The sequence below is a fragment of the Strix aluco genome, chromosome 10 (assembly GCF_031877795.1).
Source record: "Strix aluco isolate bStrAlu1 chromosome 10, bStrAlu1.hap1, whole genome shotgun sequence".
Lineage (NCBI taxonomy): Eukaryota > Metazoa > Chordata > Aves > Strigiformes > Strigidae > Strix > Strix aluco.
Genome location: NC_133940.1, coordinates 19,641,283 through 19,664,413, shown reverse-complemented (window position 1 = coordinate 19,664,413; position 23,131 = coordinate 19,641,283). Strand labels below are relative to the sequence as shown.

The following is a 23,131-nucleotide window of genomic DNA, read 5'->3' as shown; positions in this document are numbered from 1 at the left end:
GAAGTTGTCTTTAAAAACTGAAGGACAAACACCATGTTTGTCTTCAGAAAGGAAGCGTCCAAGAAATTATTGGTCCATTTGTCCAACTTTTATCCCTAGAGTAATTCTGGAACAAAGAAAACAATTTGTTTTATCCCATCTTCATGTTGTTTACCAGTCATCAAGAACAGTTTGTGCCAAACCAATCCAGTTTCCTTTTTTGATAGGCCTAACATATGAGGCAACATCCTTCTAAGCAGCTTGAGGAAATACAAGAGTTAACCACTGAGTTGGATATGCAGCTAGCTGAAAAAAAAAAAACCCTCTTAAAGAGCACTTGACAGCCCAGCTGGACAGTGAATGCTGCTGTTTTGCAGGAATCTGTCAGGTTAGCAGCTTTATTCAGTGTTTTAAACCATTTGATCATGTGAAAGAAGGCACTCCATGGATTATATCAAAGGAGGAATGGTTAGAAAGATGCTCAGGAACACAATTAGAGTATAAAAAAATTTGCAGCAGTTTCCCAAATGGCACAGCAACACAAGCAACAAAAATGTAATCCAATAAAATTGTTAAAAGCATTCCACTTAGACAGGAGAAATCAATTTTCAAGTAAGGAGTGACTGACAGGGCAGCAGTATTGCTAAAAATCTCAGAAATCATAGAAAACCACAAACTGAGGAGCAGCTATACAACAATCCGTTGCCACAGAAAGAGGGAGAAGCTACTCGTTCTGGATGAACGTGGGGAAAGAGGGCTGAGAGACAAATAAGGGAGTTGTTCTGCTGGTTTGGGGATGATGCAGTCTGGCTTAGCAACACACTCAGCTCTAGAGAGGACCAACAGCAGTGATGCACAATTTAGAAAATGTAACTTAGGAGATGAGAGTGAAAGATTCAGGCTTTTTTTTTCAAAGCAGAAAAGAGCAGAGACAGAACTCAAGGCAGCGTGATCAGAGTGCAAACCAGATGCTAAACAACTATGGTCCCTGGTGAAGGGAGGAAGGAGGAGAAGGCAACTTCATTTGCAGCAAAATCCATTTAGGTCAGTTGCTGGGGGAGTTTTCTAATTAAGGAGAATACAGCATGAGACAGCACACTTGGGAGACTCTTTCACTAGAGATTTTTTTTACAAGTTGGACAAAGCACTGAGAGTGCTCTGTCCTGCCACTGCTCAGCAGAAGAGCATGGGGCAGGTGGTGCCCTGACAACTCTTCCAGCCCTACTGAAGCTTTAGTAAATGGATGATAACACCATTTTACATACATCTCATAAAGAATTAATATTACAAACTTAACAAAAATGGCCCAGTGTTTCCAAGCTGCAGGATTTTTGCTCCAAGCCAAGCTCAAACACAGCCCTAAAGTCCCACATACAGAAAGGCAGATGCCCTTCTCTCTGGTATGTTATCAGCTTTTCTACCTTTTATTCCTCCTAGGAAAACAAGTCACAAAGTCTCGTATGCAATAAAAGCACTATGAAAATCAGCTGTGGAAAATGTCAGCTAATGGCCTTAGTACCTGCTGATCTAGTCAAGGTTGTCTGCAGTTGAATATTCTCCTAGAACATGATAGGATGTGAAGTTAAAACTAAACAGTCATCCCCTGAATAACTTTCCCTGTAGCTGACTCTGACATTTGAAGGACTGAGCAGTTTCACACCTTTTAAGAGTACCTAGCTGGCATTTCTGAAGTTTCTACACTGACATTTTGTGTAAAGGAAGGAAACTAGTGAGGCTAAGAGGCTTTGAAGTGCAGGAGGAAGAAAGGCTCCAACAGGCAAAACAGACAAAAGTTAATTTTGGTGCTTTTGCTGCCATTGCCAAAAAATCAGTGCATTTTGTTTCAACTTGCTACATTAAAACAGATTAAGAAGAAGTGGCAGTGACATACCTAAGTGCCTTAAAACCATCTCATTTCTGGTATTTCAGACTTTACAGAATGACACTGTACATGTGCACAGGGCTTTGAGACAGCAATTACTGATAGCATGGGCTCTAATTGATCTTTCATTACATGAATAGGAAGGGATGCCCATTGCACACAGCAATTTGTTTGTAGCATGAAGCACATATTGGTTTTGTTTGTTTGGTTGGTTTGGTTTTTGGTTTTGGTTTTGTTTGGGTTTGTTTTTTTTTTTTAATAAGATGGAGGGCCAGCTCTACTTTTAAAGCAAGACGTTAGTTCAACTCCTGGTTCAAGCTGCCCATAACTTTTGATCTAGCTTAGTAAATTTTGTCCAGGTTCCAAAAAATGACAGCACTTGAGCTTAACAAAGCCTCTTTCCCTCTAAGCTTTCAATCTCATCATGCTTTTAGCCAAGTCCATTTTAGCAGTTTGAGCCAAATTAAATAGAGCAAAACTTCAATGTGATAAGCTAAGAATATGATTACTGGAACTACTAGTTAACTGGAAAGCATTTCTTTGTAGATACTTTGTGCAAGAGTCATCAAAATAATTGCAGCACTTTGGCAAAAGCAAAACAAGGAGCAGAGAGTATTACTAGAATCCATTGACTGTTTTACAGCTCTGCAGTGACACAGCGATCCTCTTTCCTCACTGAGTTATTACCTTCAGAAGACTACTTGGCAATAATCAGAGTACAGCTGTGGAATGGATACTTTAGTGATAAACACCACAAGGTTTACAAGCAAAGAGAAAGGATTTCATTAAACTAACCAACATAGTTGGAGAAAAGAGAGCAAATCACCCCTCAATAGTCATCAACAAGCTTTCAGGCTTTTACGTGCTACAAACCTGAGGCAGAGTTTCCGGACCTAAAAGAAAGTTTGTCTCTCTCCTGTGCCTCCCACCCAAACCTGTATTGCTTTGCTGTGGTGATAGTGTGGATTTAGTTACATCAAAGTGATCTCAAGTCTCCTATGTTCACCATGATTCAACATAGCTAGCAGAAAGCTCATCCAAAGAGAGATATTTTAATCTGATTTTACATTTGGATTTTAAGCATTATCTAGAAGCCACATTTCTACAGCTGGCAATGTAACCCATGGGGACTGCTCCCATAAACTGTTTTTGCAAATATTCAGTAACACTGAAGTATCTGAGAATCATCCTGATGAGCCTTCAATAACTCTGGCAGATCTGCCTCTCCTAGCCCCACTGTGCCCATTCCTGGACCTGAAGATCTCCATTGCCCAACCGTAGTGCTGGGGTGAGAAGAAGGGAGGAAGGTTTCTGCAGCACCCTGACTATACCTGGGCTTCTACTCACCTACTTCCTGCTCTTGCTTGGGTGAGGGGAAAACCCTCCAAAACTGAAAGTTTCTTCTTTTTTCAAATGAAAAAATAAATCATTTTCCTTCCAGGGGAAATTCTGAATACCCGAAGTTCCAACTCAGAACTAAGTTTATCGAATACTTTCCAGTGAATGGAAATACCTAATGTGTGAATAGTTCTACCTAGTAAGCATTGAAACACCACAGCTTACAATTTGGTGTGTTTGTCTATTGACACCTTTAAAGCTGTTCAACTATGTCATGGCATTCTTTAATTACAAAAAAGAGAAATGAACTGTTTAATTTTTCTAGGATGCCAAATATGGAAAACTTATTTAACATAATGTATTAAAATTAGGAAAAGGTCACTTACAGGGAGCGATTAAAATTGTTGTTGGTCATTATTGCCACCAAAACTATAGAACTAATAAAGAAAAATCCGAAGTCTTGCATTTTAACATCACAGTTTATGTCTTAATTTTGAATGATCTGCTCACTGAACTGAACAAAGTATGCTTTCTCTGAATGTTTCAAAGAATCCATTGCTAATGTGCTTATTTGGCACTTGAACACATTTGGGTCTGAGCAACTAGGTAATGACTTTCATCAGTTTAGCAGCCTGTCATTTTCAATTACTTCAGCAGCCAAAGACATAAAATATTGGAACTACATTTGGTAAGGCTGCAGCAACCTCAGTTAAATTCCAGTTTGAGAATTTATTAACTCTCTATAGCATTATGAAAAAAACATGCCAATGTCTGAAAGTAGCGTGGCGTTGAGTACACACAAGGTGAGAGCACAAGTCTTGTGCACAGCTTCATCTCCATTTCATTATCCCAGACAAAAAAACCCAACAGCTGTAGCATTTGCCACAGATTGCATGGGCTGAGTTCACTTCCGAAAGGGAAGAGGGCAAAGCAACACTCAGTCTTTCTTCTGACCTCTGCATGCCTCAAACATGGTTTCTCATTAAACCACTGCCATCTCTTCTGTCTCAATTTATCTTCTCAACCAAGAACAAAATGCCATGCAATTACATTGAAAAACATTCAAACATATTTATTCATTCTTTAAACAAACTTACAGATCAAGTAACTGCACTGAAGAACAAATGATAGCAAAACATAGAAAATTCCAAGCTAAAAAAACCCTAATCATAAAAAAGAAAGTTAAAGATGAAAATACACCGAGAAACTTACTTTACATGCCAAAACACAGGCCCAAGAAATCCATCCATTAGGAAGTGTGTCAATTACTATTATTCAGGAAACAAAGAATTACCCAAACCATTTCTATATAGTGATCTAAACCATCCTCTGCATTTACATCTTCCTTTTGGCCTAACATCTTCTGTCTGTTTTTTCCACTCCTTTGGCTTTATGAATTGGTTTGTTCCCCCCCCCCCCAAATAAGCTTTGGCTTTACCATAAACACCAAAACAAAAGTCAAAAGAATTTGGGGTAAAGTACCAAGGATCATCTTCCTAGATTGCTATACTGAAAGCCACAAAACTTTATATTACACTGTTATGCTTACTTATCTTGAAATCATACATTTCTGTTTGTCTAGTGGTCTATGATAAGCAACATTCTAGATGAGGTAGATTTGAGAAATATTTATATCACTATAATAATATAAATGCTGTGGGGGAGAGGGAATGAAGTTGGCACAGGAATTTACCCTTTCCCCTGTGCTATTCCTTTACCTCTGGAATATCAGATAGTGCTGCTAGCTGACTTCGTATAACCTGAGTTTTATCTCACTGAAATCCCTGAGGCTTTGTTCTCGTTTTGTCTCAGTAACCAATTTTTATCATGTCTTTTCTTTTTAGCCTGCTTGCAAGTAAAAGATTTAAGCTAATATGGGGTCTACTAGTTGTGCTACATTTCTCCTCCCCTTTCTACCACCAGTAATGAGAGGTGGAAAAAAGACATGGAGGAAACTGTGTATTTGAGCTCAGTGGGGGCTGGGGAAAGAACTGGATTTTGAGAGGGAGGGAATACATAAGAGGGTAAAGGATATAAACTTGTAGCTAAAAAGCAAGCTTCATTGGTTCTACTTTTTGCAGAAAAATGTGTTCTAAAACAGTAGCATTTCATTTCAGATTGATTGAATGGAGTTTAGGTCAGGGCTGAACTTTAAAAGGTTTGTTCCTAGCAAACTTCTGAGGATGTATCTTCCCAGTCTGCTAAGACTGACTGTATCAATGACTAACTTGTCTGCACTTAGCTACGAGGAGCAAGAAATTCTTGAACGCTAACCATGAAGAGCTTGCATGGATCCCTTTCTCCCAATTACATTACTTTCTGCCTCCAGCACAATCAAGGTACTGCTGTTAACACCCTTGCAAGCACAGGGTGGAGACTAATGCTCAGAATTCCAAGCAGAGAAATGTCACAGTTGTGCCAGAGAATGTCTGTTGAGCTTTCCTGGGCAAAGTAACCTCAAAAACAAAACCCATCAAAAAATGAACAAATCAATTAAAGTTTTATAAAAAAGAAGTCATCAACCTGCTGCAGTAAAATATAGAAGAAAACATTTTTAAAAAGTCAAATCAGCACCTTGTTTTAAATTGCTAAGCTCCCAGAGGGGAAGCTCAAATCACAACCTCGTCGCTACAGAAAGAAAAACAGGCCAAGATTGTCATCCCCTCTTCCCCCAAATCCATCAGCTCAGCAGTAAGGATGGGTCTTGAAGCCTTTGAATCAATTCTGTTTCAGTGGTTTAGCACTTGTTAATCAATTTGACCACAGCTCCTTAGGTTCATGCATCCATCCTGGTAATCTTGCTGGACAGTCTCAGGATGACTTAGCTTCCAAAAATCAGGTGTTTTCAGGCCAATATGGCCAAAGTAGAATCATAGTCTGGTGAGACTCAATACAGTCATCTGCCACTGCACAACACAAGTTAAAAAAAATCTGTTTATAATTTTAAGCAAAGTGTAATTAACCCAAGAAGTCCATGAAGGCAAGGCATCTGAGTGCAGGCACTTTAAAGGATAAAAAACTATGCCTTTTCTATGAATAGTCTGAATACCAGCTGGAAAGCAGAGAGGCTTTTCATACACATTTTTAAAGAAAAAACAACCCTCTTTTATAGGGTTTGACCAGGCCACATCTGATACACATTAACCAGAAGCATAAGAAGGTCAGTCCAAAAATGCTCTCTGGAAATGCCCCGCCCTGGAGCACACGGAACGGGCCATCCACAAACAGTCCACGCTCTGGCATCCTACCTGGCAGCGGTTCCACGTAGAAGCACTAGTGAGCCATCTACTGTAAACAAGCCTCATGTCACCTGCTGCAAAATAGAGCCCAATACTTCAGAGAAGTCATGGTGCTTGCTCCAAAAAAACCCATTTACAGTCTAACGCGAGGCACAAACACAGTGCAAATGACAAGTAATGGGGCAGAGCTGGCTGGAGCCAGAACAAGAGATGCTCCAATGCAGTCACAAGAAATTTATGTACATGCTCATCTTGAATGATCCAAGCCAAGTATTTCTAGCAGAGGTGGAGGAACAGCCGCTGTTAGTGATGTATCTTCTGAGCATCAGAGAATTAAGACTCAGTGAGGACTGAGTAAGGTGAAAGTTGGTGAATATCTTGCAGGCCTCTTCACATCTACATTGTCACCTGAGGTATGGGAGCAGGGATGAAAGTTTCCTCATCTTTCACTGGTAAAACACAGTTTATTGGTTTTCTTTTACAAAATTAGTGCACGCTGGAGTTTCTGTTAAAACTAAAGAATGAATTTCTTCTTCCTTAGTTAACCTGTCATAAGCATTCACAGAATCATCCTTTGCATAGCTCTGAAAGAGAAGAACAGCATTTTTAACAGTGCTTCTTCATGGCGAGTATTGTTTTTTCAGCCCAATAAAACAGACCCGTTTCACAACGTACAGCCTATATTATGGCGAAAAAGGCAAGGTAGTTGGGCAACAAATTGTGCTTATTAGGGACATGGCTTAAGTTTGGTTGACAGAACAGTTGTCCCCGCTGGAGATGAGAAAGAACTGAAGGTTGGTTCCCATCTTAAGAGTGCTTCCAACTACAGCTAATGGGTGAAGACAGGCAGGAGGATGAAGAAGTGAGGATGTACACACTTAGTAGAGTTTTCACTGAGACTCTGAGCAAATAGAGATGATCAAGATAATACTCAGAGGCAAGAACATAGCATTACTTGGGGCAGTAAGAAAGCATGACAAAGTGTAACAGCTACCATAATTATGATCTCATGGCCAAGAGTCCCATCTTAGTCCCATAATGACCAATACATGCTTTGCTTTCCACAGAGTTCTCGTTTATTATTAGGTGAACATAGAATACCCCTATGGAAAAAGGGACTACTGGATTTTGGACTGTGACTACATTTGCAATTGGGAGGCCACAAAAGACAACTTATTTTCAAAGAGTCAGCAATTCCTGCAACTCCTGTTCAACTGAGAACATTCCATGCACATGCAGCACCAGACAATCAGATAGTCACTACCCTCTACTATTTCACAGGCGGCATAAATTTTTAGATGCCACAGTGAGTCAGAAGGTCCCTTCCATACAAGGACTGTGTTAAGAGACCAACATACATTGCCTGACGTTGAGGTTTGAATTAGGGCTTCTCAGTGTACTTCCTTTAAGATTTTTATCAAGAGCTACTGAGTTAAATTTGTTTAGAAATAATAGTTTACCTAATCAGTATTATATTTATTTTTCCTGAAATAAAGGCCCATAGCAAGTCTTCATCAACCAAAACTTGAAGCAGCTATAATTAGTTTTGTTCTTTTGCCAATGAGAAGCTAAATGTCCTCATTTACTTCATTTATCACAGTCAGCTACGAAAGTGCTAAAAATATCAGTTTCTGGAAGTCAAATATGAATAGCTTTATTCAGCATTATAAACATAAGCAATTAGCACAGAAAGACCTGAATGTTCAGGAGAAGTAGTTTAATGACAAAAAACGCCCCAACCTAACCCCTTCCCCTGGCCCCCCTCCCCCCGCAAAAAACCCCCAACAAACCAAACAAAAACCCAACAACCAGAAAACCTAAACCTCCATCCTAAAAACCAACCCCCAAACCAATCCAAAACACATTTAATGGACTAGCAATTTGTGAAATAACAGAATAATACAATTCTACTGATGTACCTAGAAAAGTATATGCAATTTGAGGGGGAAAAAAAAATCCCTCTCAGCTTTGAGTAATTGTTTCTGAACAACTCTTACTATTGTAAATACTTAATTTTCATATGATATACTTACATACAGTTGGTTTTAAGATAGACATATGTATTCGGAAAAAGAAAACTGAAGCCTACAGATTCTGGTTCAACAGATTAGTTGGCCCAACAGCTTCTTACTAACCTGGGCATCCTCATTCTGCTCTCCAAACATCCGCTTAAGAATTTCTCTAGGGTCTGGAATTGGTGGAAGAATTAATACCTTCAGCCTTCATAAAATTAAAAAGAAAAGTATTACATTAAGGATATATTAATTAAAAATCACCATTTCAAAGTCATACTTGGGCGCAGTCAAGAAAATTTGTGGAGTCAGCTTTGGCATCACTGGACAGCCTTCATTCTCTGCGTAACTGCACCCAATTCTTATTTTTACTCCCCAAACCAAAAGGAAATGGGAATATTCACACAGACAGATTCTAAATAACTTTCACTGTTGACAAAGAAAGCAGCAAATGTGTAAACTTTTTAAAAAAGTCTGGTAAAATATCCTTTATATATAAGCTTAATTTTGAATTCAGACTTCATTGCTTAAAGAGACAAGATGCAATAGTTGTGTAACAAGAACGTAACTGTTAGCAGATATAATGTTACCCAAGTGCAACCACAGCGTGTATATGGTCTATAAACTTAATTCTAATGACAGAAGCACAATGGTGCTGCCATTTTTGTTATGCAATACATGTTATGGATAAAACAGATGCTATTGAAACATGCCACATCATGGACACTTACCTGCAAGAGAGATGAATTGTAACGCAAGTCAAAGACCAATCAGAATTAGTGAATTGTAAATAAAGGGAGATTTTTATTTACCTTTTTAGATAAACTAGTAGAATTATTGTAGATACTGCTACTATTAATGGAATGGTGATTATTAAAACAAAATAGAACGTATTGTCCATCTTCTCACCTGAAAAACAAAATTGTAGAAACTTAGGGATGTTTTGAGAGGGTTTTTAGGAATAATGACAACAAATTAATTAATTCTCTAACTTGTTCACAGACTGGATGTTTTTCAAATACACTAGTACTTTCATAGGCAAGGACTTATTTTTCAAAGCATATTATAATGTAGATAGATTTGGCAAGAAAATGCAAACCAGTGAGACTCAGGGCTGAAAAACTGACAGCCCGGGAAAGGGGGCATTGCACAGCTACACGGATGGCAACCCCATCAACATACATAGCAATACAGGCAGTAACTGATGGCACTGCTGAAGGACTCTCTTGCCCTCTTTTCACCTAACATTATGGATACATAGGAAGATGATCTTCGACTCCTGTTTATTTAGCAGACAAAAGGGATTAGACTCCTTACAGATGAAGAATAAAGTGCAACAAATTGCAGAAACAGCTGCTCTCACCAATACTCTTTTCTTCACTCCAGTCACTATAGAGCTTGCTGCTGTAGCACTCAGGCTTTGGTTTTGCTCTCACTTTGAAGATGTACTTGCTATTAGGATCAACGGTAGGAATTGACGTATGATTATTTTCAACCTAAGGTAAAAAGAAAAGGTTATTAGCTTTGTTCAATTACCAACATATTCTCATTTACAAGCCTAGCTTCACTGTGCACTTAATGTATACTGAATGTTTTGATGGAAGATCTTTTTGTGAACACTGAACTTCATAAAAAAAGTACATAGTAGCATTTAACGAGCACAGACTGCCTAAATAGAGATTCCAAAGCTAAGATTTGATCTTATTCACTGCTACATCTATCATACAGCATTTGGCACCAGTGATTAAACTAAGACTCAGTGTTTGGATCAGTGCCTTTTTTGGAGAAACATTTGTGATTTACGCTGCCTTCCCCCCTCTGTCAGGGCAGCAACGCTGATCCAACTTTGACCATGCAAAAGTCTTTTATGATGCCTCTAGAAACATGCAAACACACTAGTTGGGATAAAACTTCACTTATTTTTGATTCAAAATGCCAGTTTCCTGAGGAATGTTGATATTACCTGAGTTTGCTAAATCTCGGGTAGGACAAACAACTAAATATGCTCCACAGGAGAAGACTGCCACATTACTTTCAAATTTATCATGTTGTTTACCATTCCGATCACACAGTACAGTCAGTTTGGCTATGCAGATACAGACATGAGTACATCCAGATACTGAAGTCAATGCTTTTTATATGTACATTAAAATCAGTGTATCTAAGAGCGCATACCTTCTTCCCTCCCATCCTCAGTCTTTTTATCCCCTTGCTGTTCTGTATAACATTCTGTGTTCCTGTGTGCACCAGCAACTAATTTTGCTTTATGGTCATCAGGTCACGTCATTCAAGAATAAGTCAGTCATCTGATCGAGCACAGACCAATGACAGGAAAACCCACCACCAACAGACCAAAGTCCCACATCACTGAGAAGCAAACAGGCACATGCACCACAGTGTATTTCCTGATGAGTGTTTAGTTTAGTATGTACTTCTTTATCAGGCTGTTCTTACACATTACTGCTTTGTCATAACAAATGATGGCAAGGATTCAAGCCTCATATGAATTGCGTTGTATAGATATTACTACTAGAAACCTGCTTTATGGGAGAAAAATCTTAAGTCCACACAACACTTCCAGCTAGTGCACCCACCCCATTCACATTCAGCCTACACAATTTTTCATTTTTAAACAGCAAATATTTGAGTTACTGTGACTATCAACACAAGATACATAGGAAAAAAAAATCAGTTAACTGTAAGGAATGAAAAATTACTTTAATTATGTGAGCACTGTCCAAATCACCATTGTGATATTCAACTTCATAAAATAAACAATTTTCTGGAAAGGTGTCTGATTCACTCCATTCTACATATATTTCATCATTTATCTTTGACAGTGTAACTCGTCTTGGTGTAGCAGGTTTTACTGAAATGGAAAATGGAAGAATTAGTTGAAAAGTATATTTCACTGCTTACAAAAAAAAATGTTCAAGTCCTGTATTGCATAATAATACACTTATACCAGTTTAGGAAGAGAAAGAGGAAAAAGCACCAAAAAGTCAAGAAAGAATAAAAACAATAAAAGAATAAGAGTAAAATTTAGTGGAAAATGACCCCCACACACTCCCCAAGCACAAACCCTGTCTGTATAATTGATCTTTGATTGATCAATAGAAGAAGGGAGCATCTAAACATATCGTCTCATCTACAGCTTATGATGTGCAGGCTTCTCAAACACAATGAGATACCAGCAAAGTTCTTTAAATTGTTTTTTATAATGTGGTGTTAAACTTACCAAGGGTGGTAGGATTTTTACTTGCACACACAGGCCTAATTTCTTCAGAATCATCTCTAATCAAAATACTTATAGCTGGGTAAATACTGGTGACTTTTGGGAAGCTAAGATTGAAAATGCATTCAAAGATTCCTTGCTGCATAGAATAGTTGCTGCACTTCTTACGGTTTTTCAAACCATCAAACCTATAGAAGAAAAACTTTTTTTTAAACTTCAAAAGAATAGGACAGCAAGGGCCAAGCTTATTTTTAAACCTGTGTTACAAATTGTAAAGACTGATCTTGCATTAAAGCTGTGGTATAGCATATATAAAAGTAAAGCTAAGCAAAGTAAGAAGCTTCTAATTTATCTCAAGCTTTAGAAAGAATATTAATTTTGTAAAGAGTGTCAAGTAGTAGAAAGAGACACAGGTTTTCTTTGTATCAAAGCATCAAATATAACAGCGGCTTTCAGCTTTGGTTCACATTTTCCACATGGCAAAACAATTTAAAGGAAAAAAAATATTTAGAAAGCAAACTAATTTGGATCACTTCCCATCAACAGAATTTCACTTCTGTGACAGAATGAGCTGATCAATCTCCTTTACCTATGGCTCAGGTATTGCAGCTCTTGCCTGAGATAGTCAAGTTTCACCTATTGCCTGCATTTGCTTTTCAAAATGTCAGTACTTGCTTCCAATAACAGAGAAGCTATGAGAACCTTCTTCCTTGCTTCTCTTTGTTCCCCAAGTCCAAATGAAAATACGCCATTAGGTTTTCCTCCTGAGAAAACCGATTTCTTATTTAAAAGTGATATAGAGTAAATCAGAGCTTTATTTAGTAGCACAACAAGAGTGTCATTCCCCTACTTCATATCTCAATATATAGGGGCTGGAGAAACCAAACTGTCTGTCCTGTTTTCAGGACAGAACGCCTCTTTTATCCACCTCTCTCACCTCCTGACCCTGGGGCTGATGGAGATGGGAGACATTCAGAGCAGACAGCACCATGCCAATGATGCATCAACCTGCTCTAGTAAGCTTCTGTTTCAGCAAGTATTACTGTGCACTGACTGGATCTGTTTGTTCTAAGCTAATGTTATATTCATGTTCACTTTGGATGAAAAGATAGGGTTTTAGAGGAAAACATCAAAGAGAAGAATATAAAATGGAACTAAGCCATAATTTTTCAGGTAGTGTTCACTCATTTCTGAAAACCAAAACAAAATGAAAAAAAAAAAAAAACACTTCACCTGCACTATGGAAAATGTATCTTTCAGACCAAAAATCAAGTGTTTCCTTAGTTTTCAGCTTTAAAATCAAAAAAATATTTTTCTTTCTAAGCAGCTTGAATTAAAACAACTTTCCTGTCACTGCAGCTACATCCTTCATTAAAATTAAGGGGTTGAAAATACATAGCTCTGATCTAAAGCATTATTCCAGTAAGTATCCATATACCCAGAAATTCAGATCTTCAATGCCTCATTGGCACTGTTCTTGTAATAAAGAAAAAATTTCTTTCAGTAGCAGTTTAGAGAGACAACATTTCTCCCTGCATTTAACTAAAGCAGCAAGTCTTCTGCTGTTTGCTGCCCAAATGCATTGAATTGAGCAGCTACCCTGCAAGACTGGATAGGAAAAGTTTATTTAATTAGTTCAGGTAAGACAGAAAGCTGATTTAAAACTACAATAAGTGTCTTTCAGAAAGAAAACTTCAATATTTCTGCAGAAGCTAATGCAATCTGGCATTTTACAAGTCCCATCAACATGCAGAAGTATGCATAGATCAGCGTGCACAGATCCTGATGCCAAGTTTTTGCTCACACAACTCTGTTCCTTTGGAACAAGAGTCTATTTATGGCAGTCAGCTGGCAAGCAGGGATGATGATAAAAAGATGTTCTCCGTAGCTTTCAGGGTGAATCGGTTATTTATGATATTGAAGATAGAAACAAGACTACTGCCAAGTGTTAATGCTTTCATACCATTTTCCAGTGATTTAAGAGCTGACACATACATTAATCAGTCATTCTGACTTAAATGGCCCATGTTTGCTGGGCTACAAAGAAAACAATTAATATACTGGTCTAGCTCAGTTCTTAATTCTTCCCTCATTGAAGCCCCAATTAGAAAAAATTAGAAAGCAACAGCAGTTATTTTAAAATGGGTTACAAAAGCAGCCAGCACTTCACATAATAGTTATATCAACTTCCCAAAAAGACTCAGCAACAGCAGCCTCTTCAGCAGTGAAGTTTTCTGTTGCACAGGACCCAACAGTAACTTGTATGCAATGCCCTGGGACCTTTCAAAGCAGCAGGAAGCAGACAAGTACAATGTGTAATGTAAAACTAAAGATTAGCACCAAAGCACTTTAGAGCTGGGAATAAAAAGTTCATACAAACCAGTAGAACAACATATAATTGGTATCACTGCTTGCATTCTCCCCAGGACGCCACGTACAAACCATGTACTCCAAATTGTGCCAAACACAGCTCAAGTCAACAGCAGCAGTACCTGGAATACCTGCAAGGCAAGTTGGAAAGGTCTCTTAAAATTTATTTTGCCAGCAAAATCTTCTCCCCCATTTCCAGAAGTAAAACATTCCTTTTTACATAACTTGAAACTCTGGAAGGCAAAGATGGGCTACCTCTCAGCCTGCACTGCTGTCTCAGCACAGCAAATGATCGATTCCAGTTGTTTATCACTTGCAATAGGTGAAATCTCAGCAGAGCAACTTCTAAACGCAACTTAATCATAACAGTGAATCTCAGTTTCTACCACGTCTGAATTATTAGAGTTACCTGATGCTAAGGACAAGATGTTGAGTCAGGAGAATATTTTGTTCTGTTAAACTACAGATACTTTAAAAAGGAGTTAAAGTAACCGGCAATTATAGGGATAGCACTTCGCTTTGTTATAGTTATTACAGCCACCAACATTAAAACTAGTTAGCATTTAATTATAGTTTTCTTCTCCAGATACAGTATTAGTTTCTCAGTATTCTGAATGTGGAAATTCCTGTAGATCTTAAATATGGACAAAAGCAACAGTGGGTAAGTTGAATTTTTAATTGACACCCATATATCTCTTGACTTTCAACTTCAACATACTGAAAACCCAAATTATAGAACAAATACAAATGAGTACATGGCAACTGTGAATAGAGACATCAGTGTATCTCCCAGGCAGAGCAATTACGGAATAAAGTCTTTCATACTCAATCTCGCATTTTTGTATGGTACAAGTTCTTTCTATTGTATTATCATATTACAGCCTATTAGATATTTTTTCCTTGTAACAAGTAGCAACATCTCCACGAACTAAAAATAAAATCCATGTTAATTTTATCAACAGTCCAGACTTTTATTGATAGTAAATCCCAAACTACCTTCTACTTCCAAGCTTGCATTCTCCCTGAAGTAGCAACTGCCTAAGAGTATAGGAAAATGAAACTGGTTTTCCTGTTCCAAGAAGTGTTTAAAAAGATTTTATCTGCAAGCAGACTTTTAAAAGCCCCAACCTGTTTAGTACATGCTGTCCTAACGAGCTGCTTCCCTGATTTTCCAGAATACCCTTTTGACAGACACGTAGAGAAGCCTGATAAGGTCTCAAATTCTCCAGTCCACATGTGGTTTTTGTCCACACACTCCTGGGTTAGACAGTCTTTTACTACTTAAGGCAAGAGGCTCTATTTCCTAACTGTACCTCCTAACTCCCAGCATCCAGCAGAATATATTATTCCTTAAAGTCTGCTTCCTAACAGTTTTGCTGTGGACCCCTTATTTCTGGATGTCAAGAGACAAAAAATACTTTTTCTGTATTCATTTTGCTATGCACAGCTTTGTAGACCCCAGTCATCTCTTTTGAAAAAGAGAGAACCCTACTATAATTATTTAATTTAGTCACTTATTTATTCAACAAGTTGTTACATTTGCTAGATTCATCCCTCTAACATTTACAAATGTAGGATTACTTTAGGCACTTTTGCTCGTACAGAAAAAACATACAAAATAAACTGACTTAGATGTTAGTCATCAAGTCAGCAGGCTTAATACAACCTAAGTGATCTCTTATCTCACAACCACAGCATGGCAGGGACAGTGGAATAACAGGAATCACACTGTTTTCTTGGAGGAGAATTTAAATTTTACAAGCCTGCCCATACGGTTTTAAGCATCAGAAGACTCCAGTTGTGTTTAAATGGGGTATAATCATTCTGGTTAAGCTCTATCAATTGAACTAGCCCTTGTGTCTGGTAGCTCCCTATTTCTCTATGATACATTTCTACGCTATTTTGTTAAAATAGCAGAGAAAACAAGGCTGTGTCTCCTCAGGCCAAGAGAGGCAGGTCTGTCTCTGTTCTGGCCACTGCACGTTACCTTTTGGCAGAAGAGAGGTCTCCACCCATCGGCTGGGCTCGCTGGTGTTATCGTACTTGCATTCACTTCTCACTTTGAAACGCATTTCCTCATTCAAGAATGTATCTGTCACACGGAAGCGACTCTTACTCCACTCCTGTGTTTAGATGGGGTGCAGGAAAACCAGAACATTTGGCATACCGTATCAGAAACATGGGAATTACTGTTAATGTAAGAATACATTACAGCCTCTCAGAAAGACTGCAACTCAAAGCCAAATGAAATGAGTGTCTGATGACATGGGAAGCCTCAGCATCACTTAGCTTTCCTTTTTCTTCATCAGGTGCACTCAGAACTCAAAGGAAAACTAATTCTACTCCAGTGACCTGTAGACATGAGCAAAGGCCACACAGAGATCAAGGAACAAGTATGATGTGGAGGAAAATGATCCCAGAGTAAGTCTTCATGGATAATGCAAAATAAGCATGTTTATACTACAGCTATATGAAGAGAAGCTTACAAATCTAACCTTCGTCTTTCTGTGTGTCTGCACATGACTAACAGAAGAAAGAACATTTGAAGATGTAACCAAAAAGCAATAAGAAGAGTTTGCATGGATTTAAGGAGCAAGAGAAAAAAATTATCGAAACAAATCCACAAATGGCTATTTAATACAATGACACCACATCAGGCCCAAGTAGTCCATGACCTTACATTTTTAGAAGAGGGTATGTGTTTATGTGAGAAAAAGGCTAACCCTTTAATCATACACGAGCATCTTTTATTGGGCTAGGGGGATGCCTTTACTCAACTGGAAACAAGATTTTAAAAAAAGATATCTTATGACCAAAGAATGGTGTAACCACTTGTGTATTAAAACAAAATAAAAATATTGGCACTAACGAGAGGCAAGGAAATCAAACAGCAATGAACAGTCTATGTTCTACCAGCTCTAATACAAAAAGATGCAGGAAGATGATACACAGTTTGGTTCATCCTGTCACGTGAAACTGCTGTCCCATAGCTCTTTCACTGCTACTGACCTTAACATCTGTTAGACCCTTCCCTAAACTCATTCAGCTCATTAACCAAGCAGACTTTCAACTTGTTAATTTGTTAATGAACCCATCAGAAGAGGTAAATAGGTTTCTGCTGAGTTAGCAAGTCCTACCAGCTCATCTAAAGGATGAAGATCATTACAGAAGGGGTGTCAGAAATGAGGTATCACCCTTTTAGCAGTGTTAAGCCATTAAACCAGCTTGGCTGTTTGTGAAACCACAGCCTTACTTCAAGTCCAGGATACCCTGGAGCTGTCAGAAAGAATAAGGCAGTTACCATCAAGAAGCCATTGTAAACATCAGGCCATAAAACTGTAATAGTGCTCACAACAAAGGACTGTTTCAAGAGGCATTGTATTGATTTTAACCATATCCGAAACAGCAGCGCTGCCGACCCCACAGCTGGTGTGTATTCAAGGCTTCAAATTCTCACACTTTGGAATTATGGACTGATAGCATATTCTCTTCCTGACAATAAATTGCAAAAATATTTGTCCTGTGGTCCCTTCAGTACCATGGCAATGCTGCTCTCAGCCCTGACCAAACACTTGTTAATCCACACCAGGGATCACATCTGGGCTGTGCACCATCTAACACAGACATAAAAACAAAAGCCCGAAACAAAGAAGTTTTACAATTTCTGTTCCAGGGAACAAATGTGTTCCATATTGCCTTCATAACAAAACCCCCATGAATAATTGTAAGTGCAGGGACAGGGCAAATCTAGGAATATGTTAAATACTTGGCATTACCTCCAAAAGACACTGTGCTGTTAAATCACAGCTACACCAAGGTTAATGTGCACACGTCTTTCCTAAATTGCAAAGTGAAGGAGATCAGCCTTTGCAAATTACCGTTTAAGTCTTAAGGATGTGGACTGCCCTGTATACATTTTATTTTGGATAGAAAGCTGCATAAGCAAAGGCTGAAACAACTCTTTTCACTTTATTGTTATGGTACTTCTGTGTTATCGATGGCAGCTCCATTATCAGAGCGCGACAGACAGATTTTTCTGATTTGAAGATCCCACATGCTGGTATGACTCATTTTTGAGGTTTTGATCCCATGACAAGAATTAAAGACTATGTTAAAACTGTATTTATATACATATATATTCTTGTACACACACAGTTTTATCACAATAAGACATTTACTGGAGCAGAGCAGAGTTTAAAGAGGTGATGCACTTACTCTTTTGTCCTGAGGTACTTCATCAATCACGATGTCGCTGGAATACTCCAGGTTGCAGCTACTGCTGACGTTCTCTGGGGGGTTCCACGTCCAGTTCAGGGTGCAGATTTGGATAAATGAGTAGTCCAGGTTGGATGGAGGAGGAAGAACTTTTGCTCCTAAAAGAAAGAAGTTACCACTGTAACAATCCTGTTGGTCCACATTTTACCATTCGTAATGCTGACAGATTTTTAACTTTCCAACAGAAAAGAACACAAATGAGTTCTCAAATTTGTCAGCCAGTATTTGCTATCAGATACGCTACTGCCCACTAAATTGTTTCTACTATTCTTGTTATCTCAGTCCATCAATCTTTTAAATAAGAAACGCACACACAAAAAAGTAATTGAAAAGAAATTTTTAAGAAATCGTAGCATGCAACAATGTAGTGGCTGTGATAACGAAACTTATGCTCGTGGAGGGAGGATGAGTCTCATTTTTCAGTTCTTTTCTGCAGTGAATTTGCATCGTGCATGCTGTATCTTTAGTAAAAATAGTATATACATTTTGTGGAGCAATTAATACTTTATTCTATCCAAAAATTATCCATCAATGCAGTTTTAAAAAACTTTAAAAAAGACAAGTGATTACATCTTGCAAGCAACAGCTGTATGTCAGAAACAGAGTTGAGCCCAATCCAAGCAAAACCGAGAATGTTAAAAAACAAAGAAACCACAGTGCTTTTTCTATTACTCACCTATTAAACTTTTAGTGCTATGCTCTGGCACATTGAGCAAAACCAGTGTGGGACAAATAGTAATTTACTGCTGGCGTACTTCAGCGGTACATTTTTTCCCCCAAAGCAAGACAGAAGCAGAGGAAGAGCCACGACTCGAGACAGTTGCTGGGATAAATCCATTTGTGCATTGACCCTTCCTTACTCTTGTGCACTGAGTCACAGCCTATTCAATACCCAGTCACACAGCTTGAATGTCATATTAGAAAAACAAAGAAGGGAAATATGGCAGAAAATAGAAAACTGCTAGGAAAAATGAAGGTATGTGTCAGACTCCAATTCTAGAAAGAATTACCAACTGGTAATTCCCCAAGAAAATGAAAGTGAATTTAGTTTTTTTTAAAGGGCTACTCTAATGCGTACTGTCGGAAGATAATTTATTAAGAGGCCAAGTGAGACTGCTTCTCAAGGGTATCTACAGGTATCATCACTGAAGCACCACCACCTATTTGTCTGTGGAAGGAAAGTACCCTTGTTACGCAGTAGTTTCACAAACACTATAAACTGCTATCAAGTAGCACTGCAGGTGTTGCTCATCCCAGGAAACTTGGCTCATCCCGGGAAACCAGGCTCAACCTGCCCCAGCATTTGGGGGAGAGCACGGGGAAAGGGCAGAATACTTCCAGGGAGATCAGTTTTGCCATCCAGGTCATGGTGCAGCCCCATTTCCTTCTGCCAGCACAAGGAAGGCGGCAGATGGAAAGGCAAAACAGCTTATTTCTGCAGGAATTCTGCTCCAAGTGTCCATGACACCATTATCTTACATTTCCTGAGAGCCAGAGCTGCCAAAATTGAACAAATTCATCAAACTCCTGGAACTTCCTCAGACTTTTGCAAAGTTAAAGGACAGGCAATGGTGGAGACCAGACATTTTTACCATCTGCGTGTCCGCGTGTATGTGCGGATAACGTACGCTCGCACAGAAAATGAGCATAATTACTAGGATTTACTGTTTTAGCCTGAATATGCTTAGCTTTTTTGAATACTTAAAACTTTTGGGATTGTTTGTTTGTGTGTTTGGTTTTACAGCTGACCTTAGGAGCAGAGAAATTCTTCTTCTTACAAAAATATAGTCTCCTCTGAGAAAACTGAACCTAACCAGAGCATCTTTGCCTATTACCTGTTCCACTAATAAAAACTTATGAGGGGTTTTAGGAACAGCATCAGGGCCTTAAGTTTGCAAATACCGAGTTCTCTAGACCATGCAAAAAAAAATTATTTATTCAACAAGACTACACAGCTTCAAGCATTCTGTGTTCATGGTCAAACTTCTTATTACCTACAGAAGCCACAAACAATTTAAAAAATTTAGTCATCCCTGATTGCCGTTCTGAAGTTCTACACATTTCATTTTAATAGATCTGATCAGAAGTAACTGTGTTTAATTTTGCAGATTTCTAACCACACAAAGTAAGAAGTAGGGATATTTAAGGTTTACAAATAAATCAATAAATTGTATTAGCATAAAAAGTTTAAATCTAGTAGGTTTTAGATTCATCAATACAATTCTGAAGCTCCTGCTTTAATGTTACATTCAGCTGAATATTCGCTTTTAGTCATAGGCTTTGCCAGTCTCATACTTTTGTTGTGTGAAATATACATACAGTCTAATACTTTCGTTATTAAAATCTCATCGCTACAGCAATTTAGCAGAACAACTCAAAGACCGACTACAAAACATAGGCAAGTCATTATTTCAGTCTTAAAACCACGGTGATGCTTCTAAGAAAATAAAGCGCAGCAGTAACTAGCAGAGATTAGATGAGGCAATCCTGCATAGAAAACATTTTATTTCTAAAAGCCGTAATGTGGAAACATCAACAAATACTTTGCATCAATTATCGTAAAAGTGTTGTAAAGTGTTTTGTCCTCCTGTATTTTCTTAAGGATGATTTTCTAGCTATAAACCGAATTGTAGCCAGTTGAAAAAACAACAGTTCTCTAATGTTTGCAAGAGAAAAGCTTCGAGCCCCGGTTCTTACGAAACCCTCACAGACGCACACAGAGCTTTCCTGCAACTAAACCTTCGTGCTTCCAAACGCGGAGAAACTAAACGTAACGGCAGAGGTGCGGGGCCAGCGCCCAGCCCCGCAGCCGGCGGCCCCGGCTCCCGCCGCCCTCCCCGCACCCGCCGCCAGCCACACGCACCGGGAGGAAGGCGGCGGGCCGCCGGTTTGGTCTTTAAGGCAGAGACAGCCCCGGCAACCGAAGACAGAGCTTAAACAGATCTCTGCCAACCCTGTCAAACGCTGCCTTGCTGAGAGAGAAAAGCAGATTTTTAAGCATCCCCGTTCGTCCGCCCGGTAAGAGGCGGAGCGCGCTACCGGCACCGCTCTCGCACGCAGCCGACGCGCTTCGGGCGATTCCGACTCCAAAATGAAAGCATTTCGCTTAAATACACGAGCGGACACGCACCCAGCCCACGGCCGAGCGGGCAGCGCAGCTCCCGCACCGCCCGACCCACGCACGGGAAGGTCCCGGCAGCGGCTGCCCCGCGGGTGGCTCAGCCCCGGCTAGGGCCGGCAGCGAGCGCCCGGGAGCGGAGCGGGGCGAGCCCCGCAGCCGGCCGGTGCTCCCGCTCCCCGCCGCCCCCCCGCCCCGTCCCTTCCCTTCCCTTCCCGCTCCTACCCGCCGCCGGCCCCGCGGCGACCACCCAGCAGACGGCGAGGAAGAGCCGGCAGCGCAGCGGGGCTCCGGGGGGACGCGGGGCTCCGGGGGGATCCATGGCTCCGGCCGTCCGAGCGCGGCCCCACGCTCCCACTTCCCGTCGCGGGGGCCGGGCCAGACGGGAAGAGCCACGCCGCGGCCCGCCCAGGTAACCCGAGCCGAGCCCAGCGGGGAGCGGCGGCGGCGGCAGCGGCCCGCCCCCGCCACCTGGGCAGCACCGCCCCCGGCCCGGGGTGGGCTCCCAGACCCCGCCACCGCCCCCGGCACCCGCCGCCGCCCCCCGGACGCCTCCACCGCCCCCCGGACCCCGGACCTCTCCACCGCCCCCCGGCCCCCGCCGCCCCAGGGATGGCCGCTGCTTCCCCTGCCGAGGGGAGCTTCCCACCGCACCCCCTGGCCCCACGCCGCCCCCATTCCCCCCCTTCTGTTGTCACCCCTTGTGTCACCCCCTGCGTCACCCCCTGCCTTCCTTCCGGCCGCCGCTGGCCATCGCTGCCTCCCACGCCATAGAGACACTTTTCTTCCCCCACCTACTCCCGGAGCCCTCTGTGCCTCCCAGGGGCCCTCCTCAAGCCCCTCCGCAACACCCGAAGCGGGGTGTTGCTGAGGGACCCCGAGCGCTGCCCGGCCCCCCCCGCAGGGAGCACAGCCCGCACCACCCTCCTTCCCCGGCTCCGGCCCGGTGCCCCACCGTGCCCTCCCGCGACACCCTGACAACTCCCCTCCCACTGCACTTCAGCATGGCCATGAACTCTGAAAGGTCTTGTTTTGGGAGTCAAAAGTAATTTCCTTTTACAACCAGATCTACGCTCAGCTCGTAATTACTGAAACATGCCCCAGACATTCCTATCCTCTCACCAGGAAAGCAACTATGTCAGCACATCCCCGACTAGTTGTCTTGGTGATAAAGCTAGTTATTCAATCCCCCTGGCAGAATTCCTCTTTTCGAAATCCCTCCTGCAAATTCAGGTCATTTCTATAGTTCTCATCTATACTAAAAATGCATATTGTTCTTTTTCTGATCTGTTACTACAGACCCTTCTTTCTACAAACTTCCCCAAACACCCTCAACTTGAGCTCCTCCCAAACACGATACGGTCACTTGCAATCTTGCTCTCACTTTCATGGGTCTGACGTGGCAAGTAATTTTCCCAAATTTTCACAGAAGTGGGAGTATCACGCAAGTGATATTTTCACACATTTCAGGAAACAAAAACATTTGGGATTTTGGCTTTTTCTTCTGTACTAGATTTTTGTGGTACCTAGCAAGCTTACTCCTAGTTGCCACCTAAATACAGGTGTTCTAAAAATAGTAGAGATCCAGCAGAGAGGAAAGTTTGGCTAAGGTTCAAGGCAAACCAAAATTCATTAGTAAAAATTACTTATGCCTAAACCACCAGAACATTTCTGTATTTACTC

The 23,131-nt window shown here is 40.5% G+C and overlaps 1 protein-coding gene across 1 annotated transcript; it reads right to left on the bottom strand.

Moving 5' to 3' along the window:
* Positions 1-4,245: 4,245 nt before the first annotated feature.
* IL13RA1 (interleukin 13 receptor subunit alpha 1) lies at positions 4,246-21,849 on the bottom strand. The gene is made up of 10 exons (XM_074834676.1): positions 21,674-21,849; positions 18,271-18,428; positions 16,043-16,178; positions 14,066-14,186; positions 11,689-11,873; positions 11,168-11,319; positions 9,814-9,946; positions 9,263-9,359; positions 8,574-8,658; positions 4,246-7,022 (listed from the first exon to the last, which is right to left on the bottom strand). Exons 1-10 carry the CDS (start codon positions 21,768-21,770, stop codon positions 6,903-6,905), a joined length of 1,284 nt encoding a protein of 427 aa, XP_074690777.1. The 5' UTR covers positions 21,771-21,849; the 3' UTR covers positions 4,246-6,902.
* Between the last annotated feature and the right edge of the window lie 1,282 nt (positions 21,850-23,131).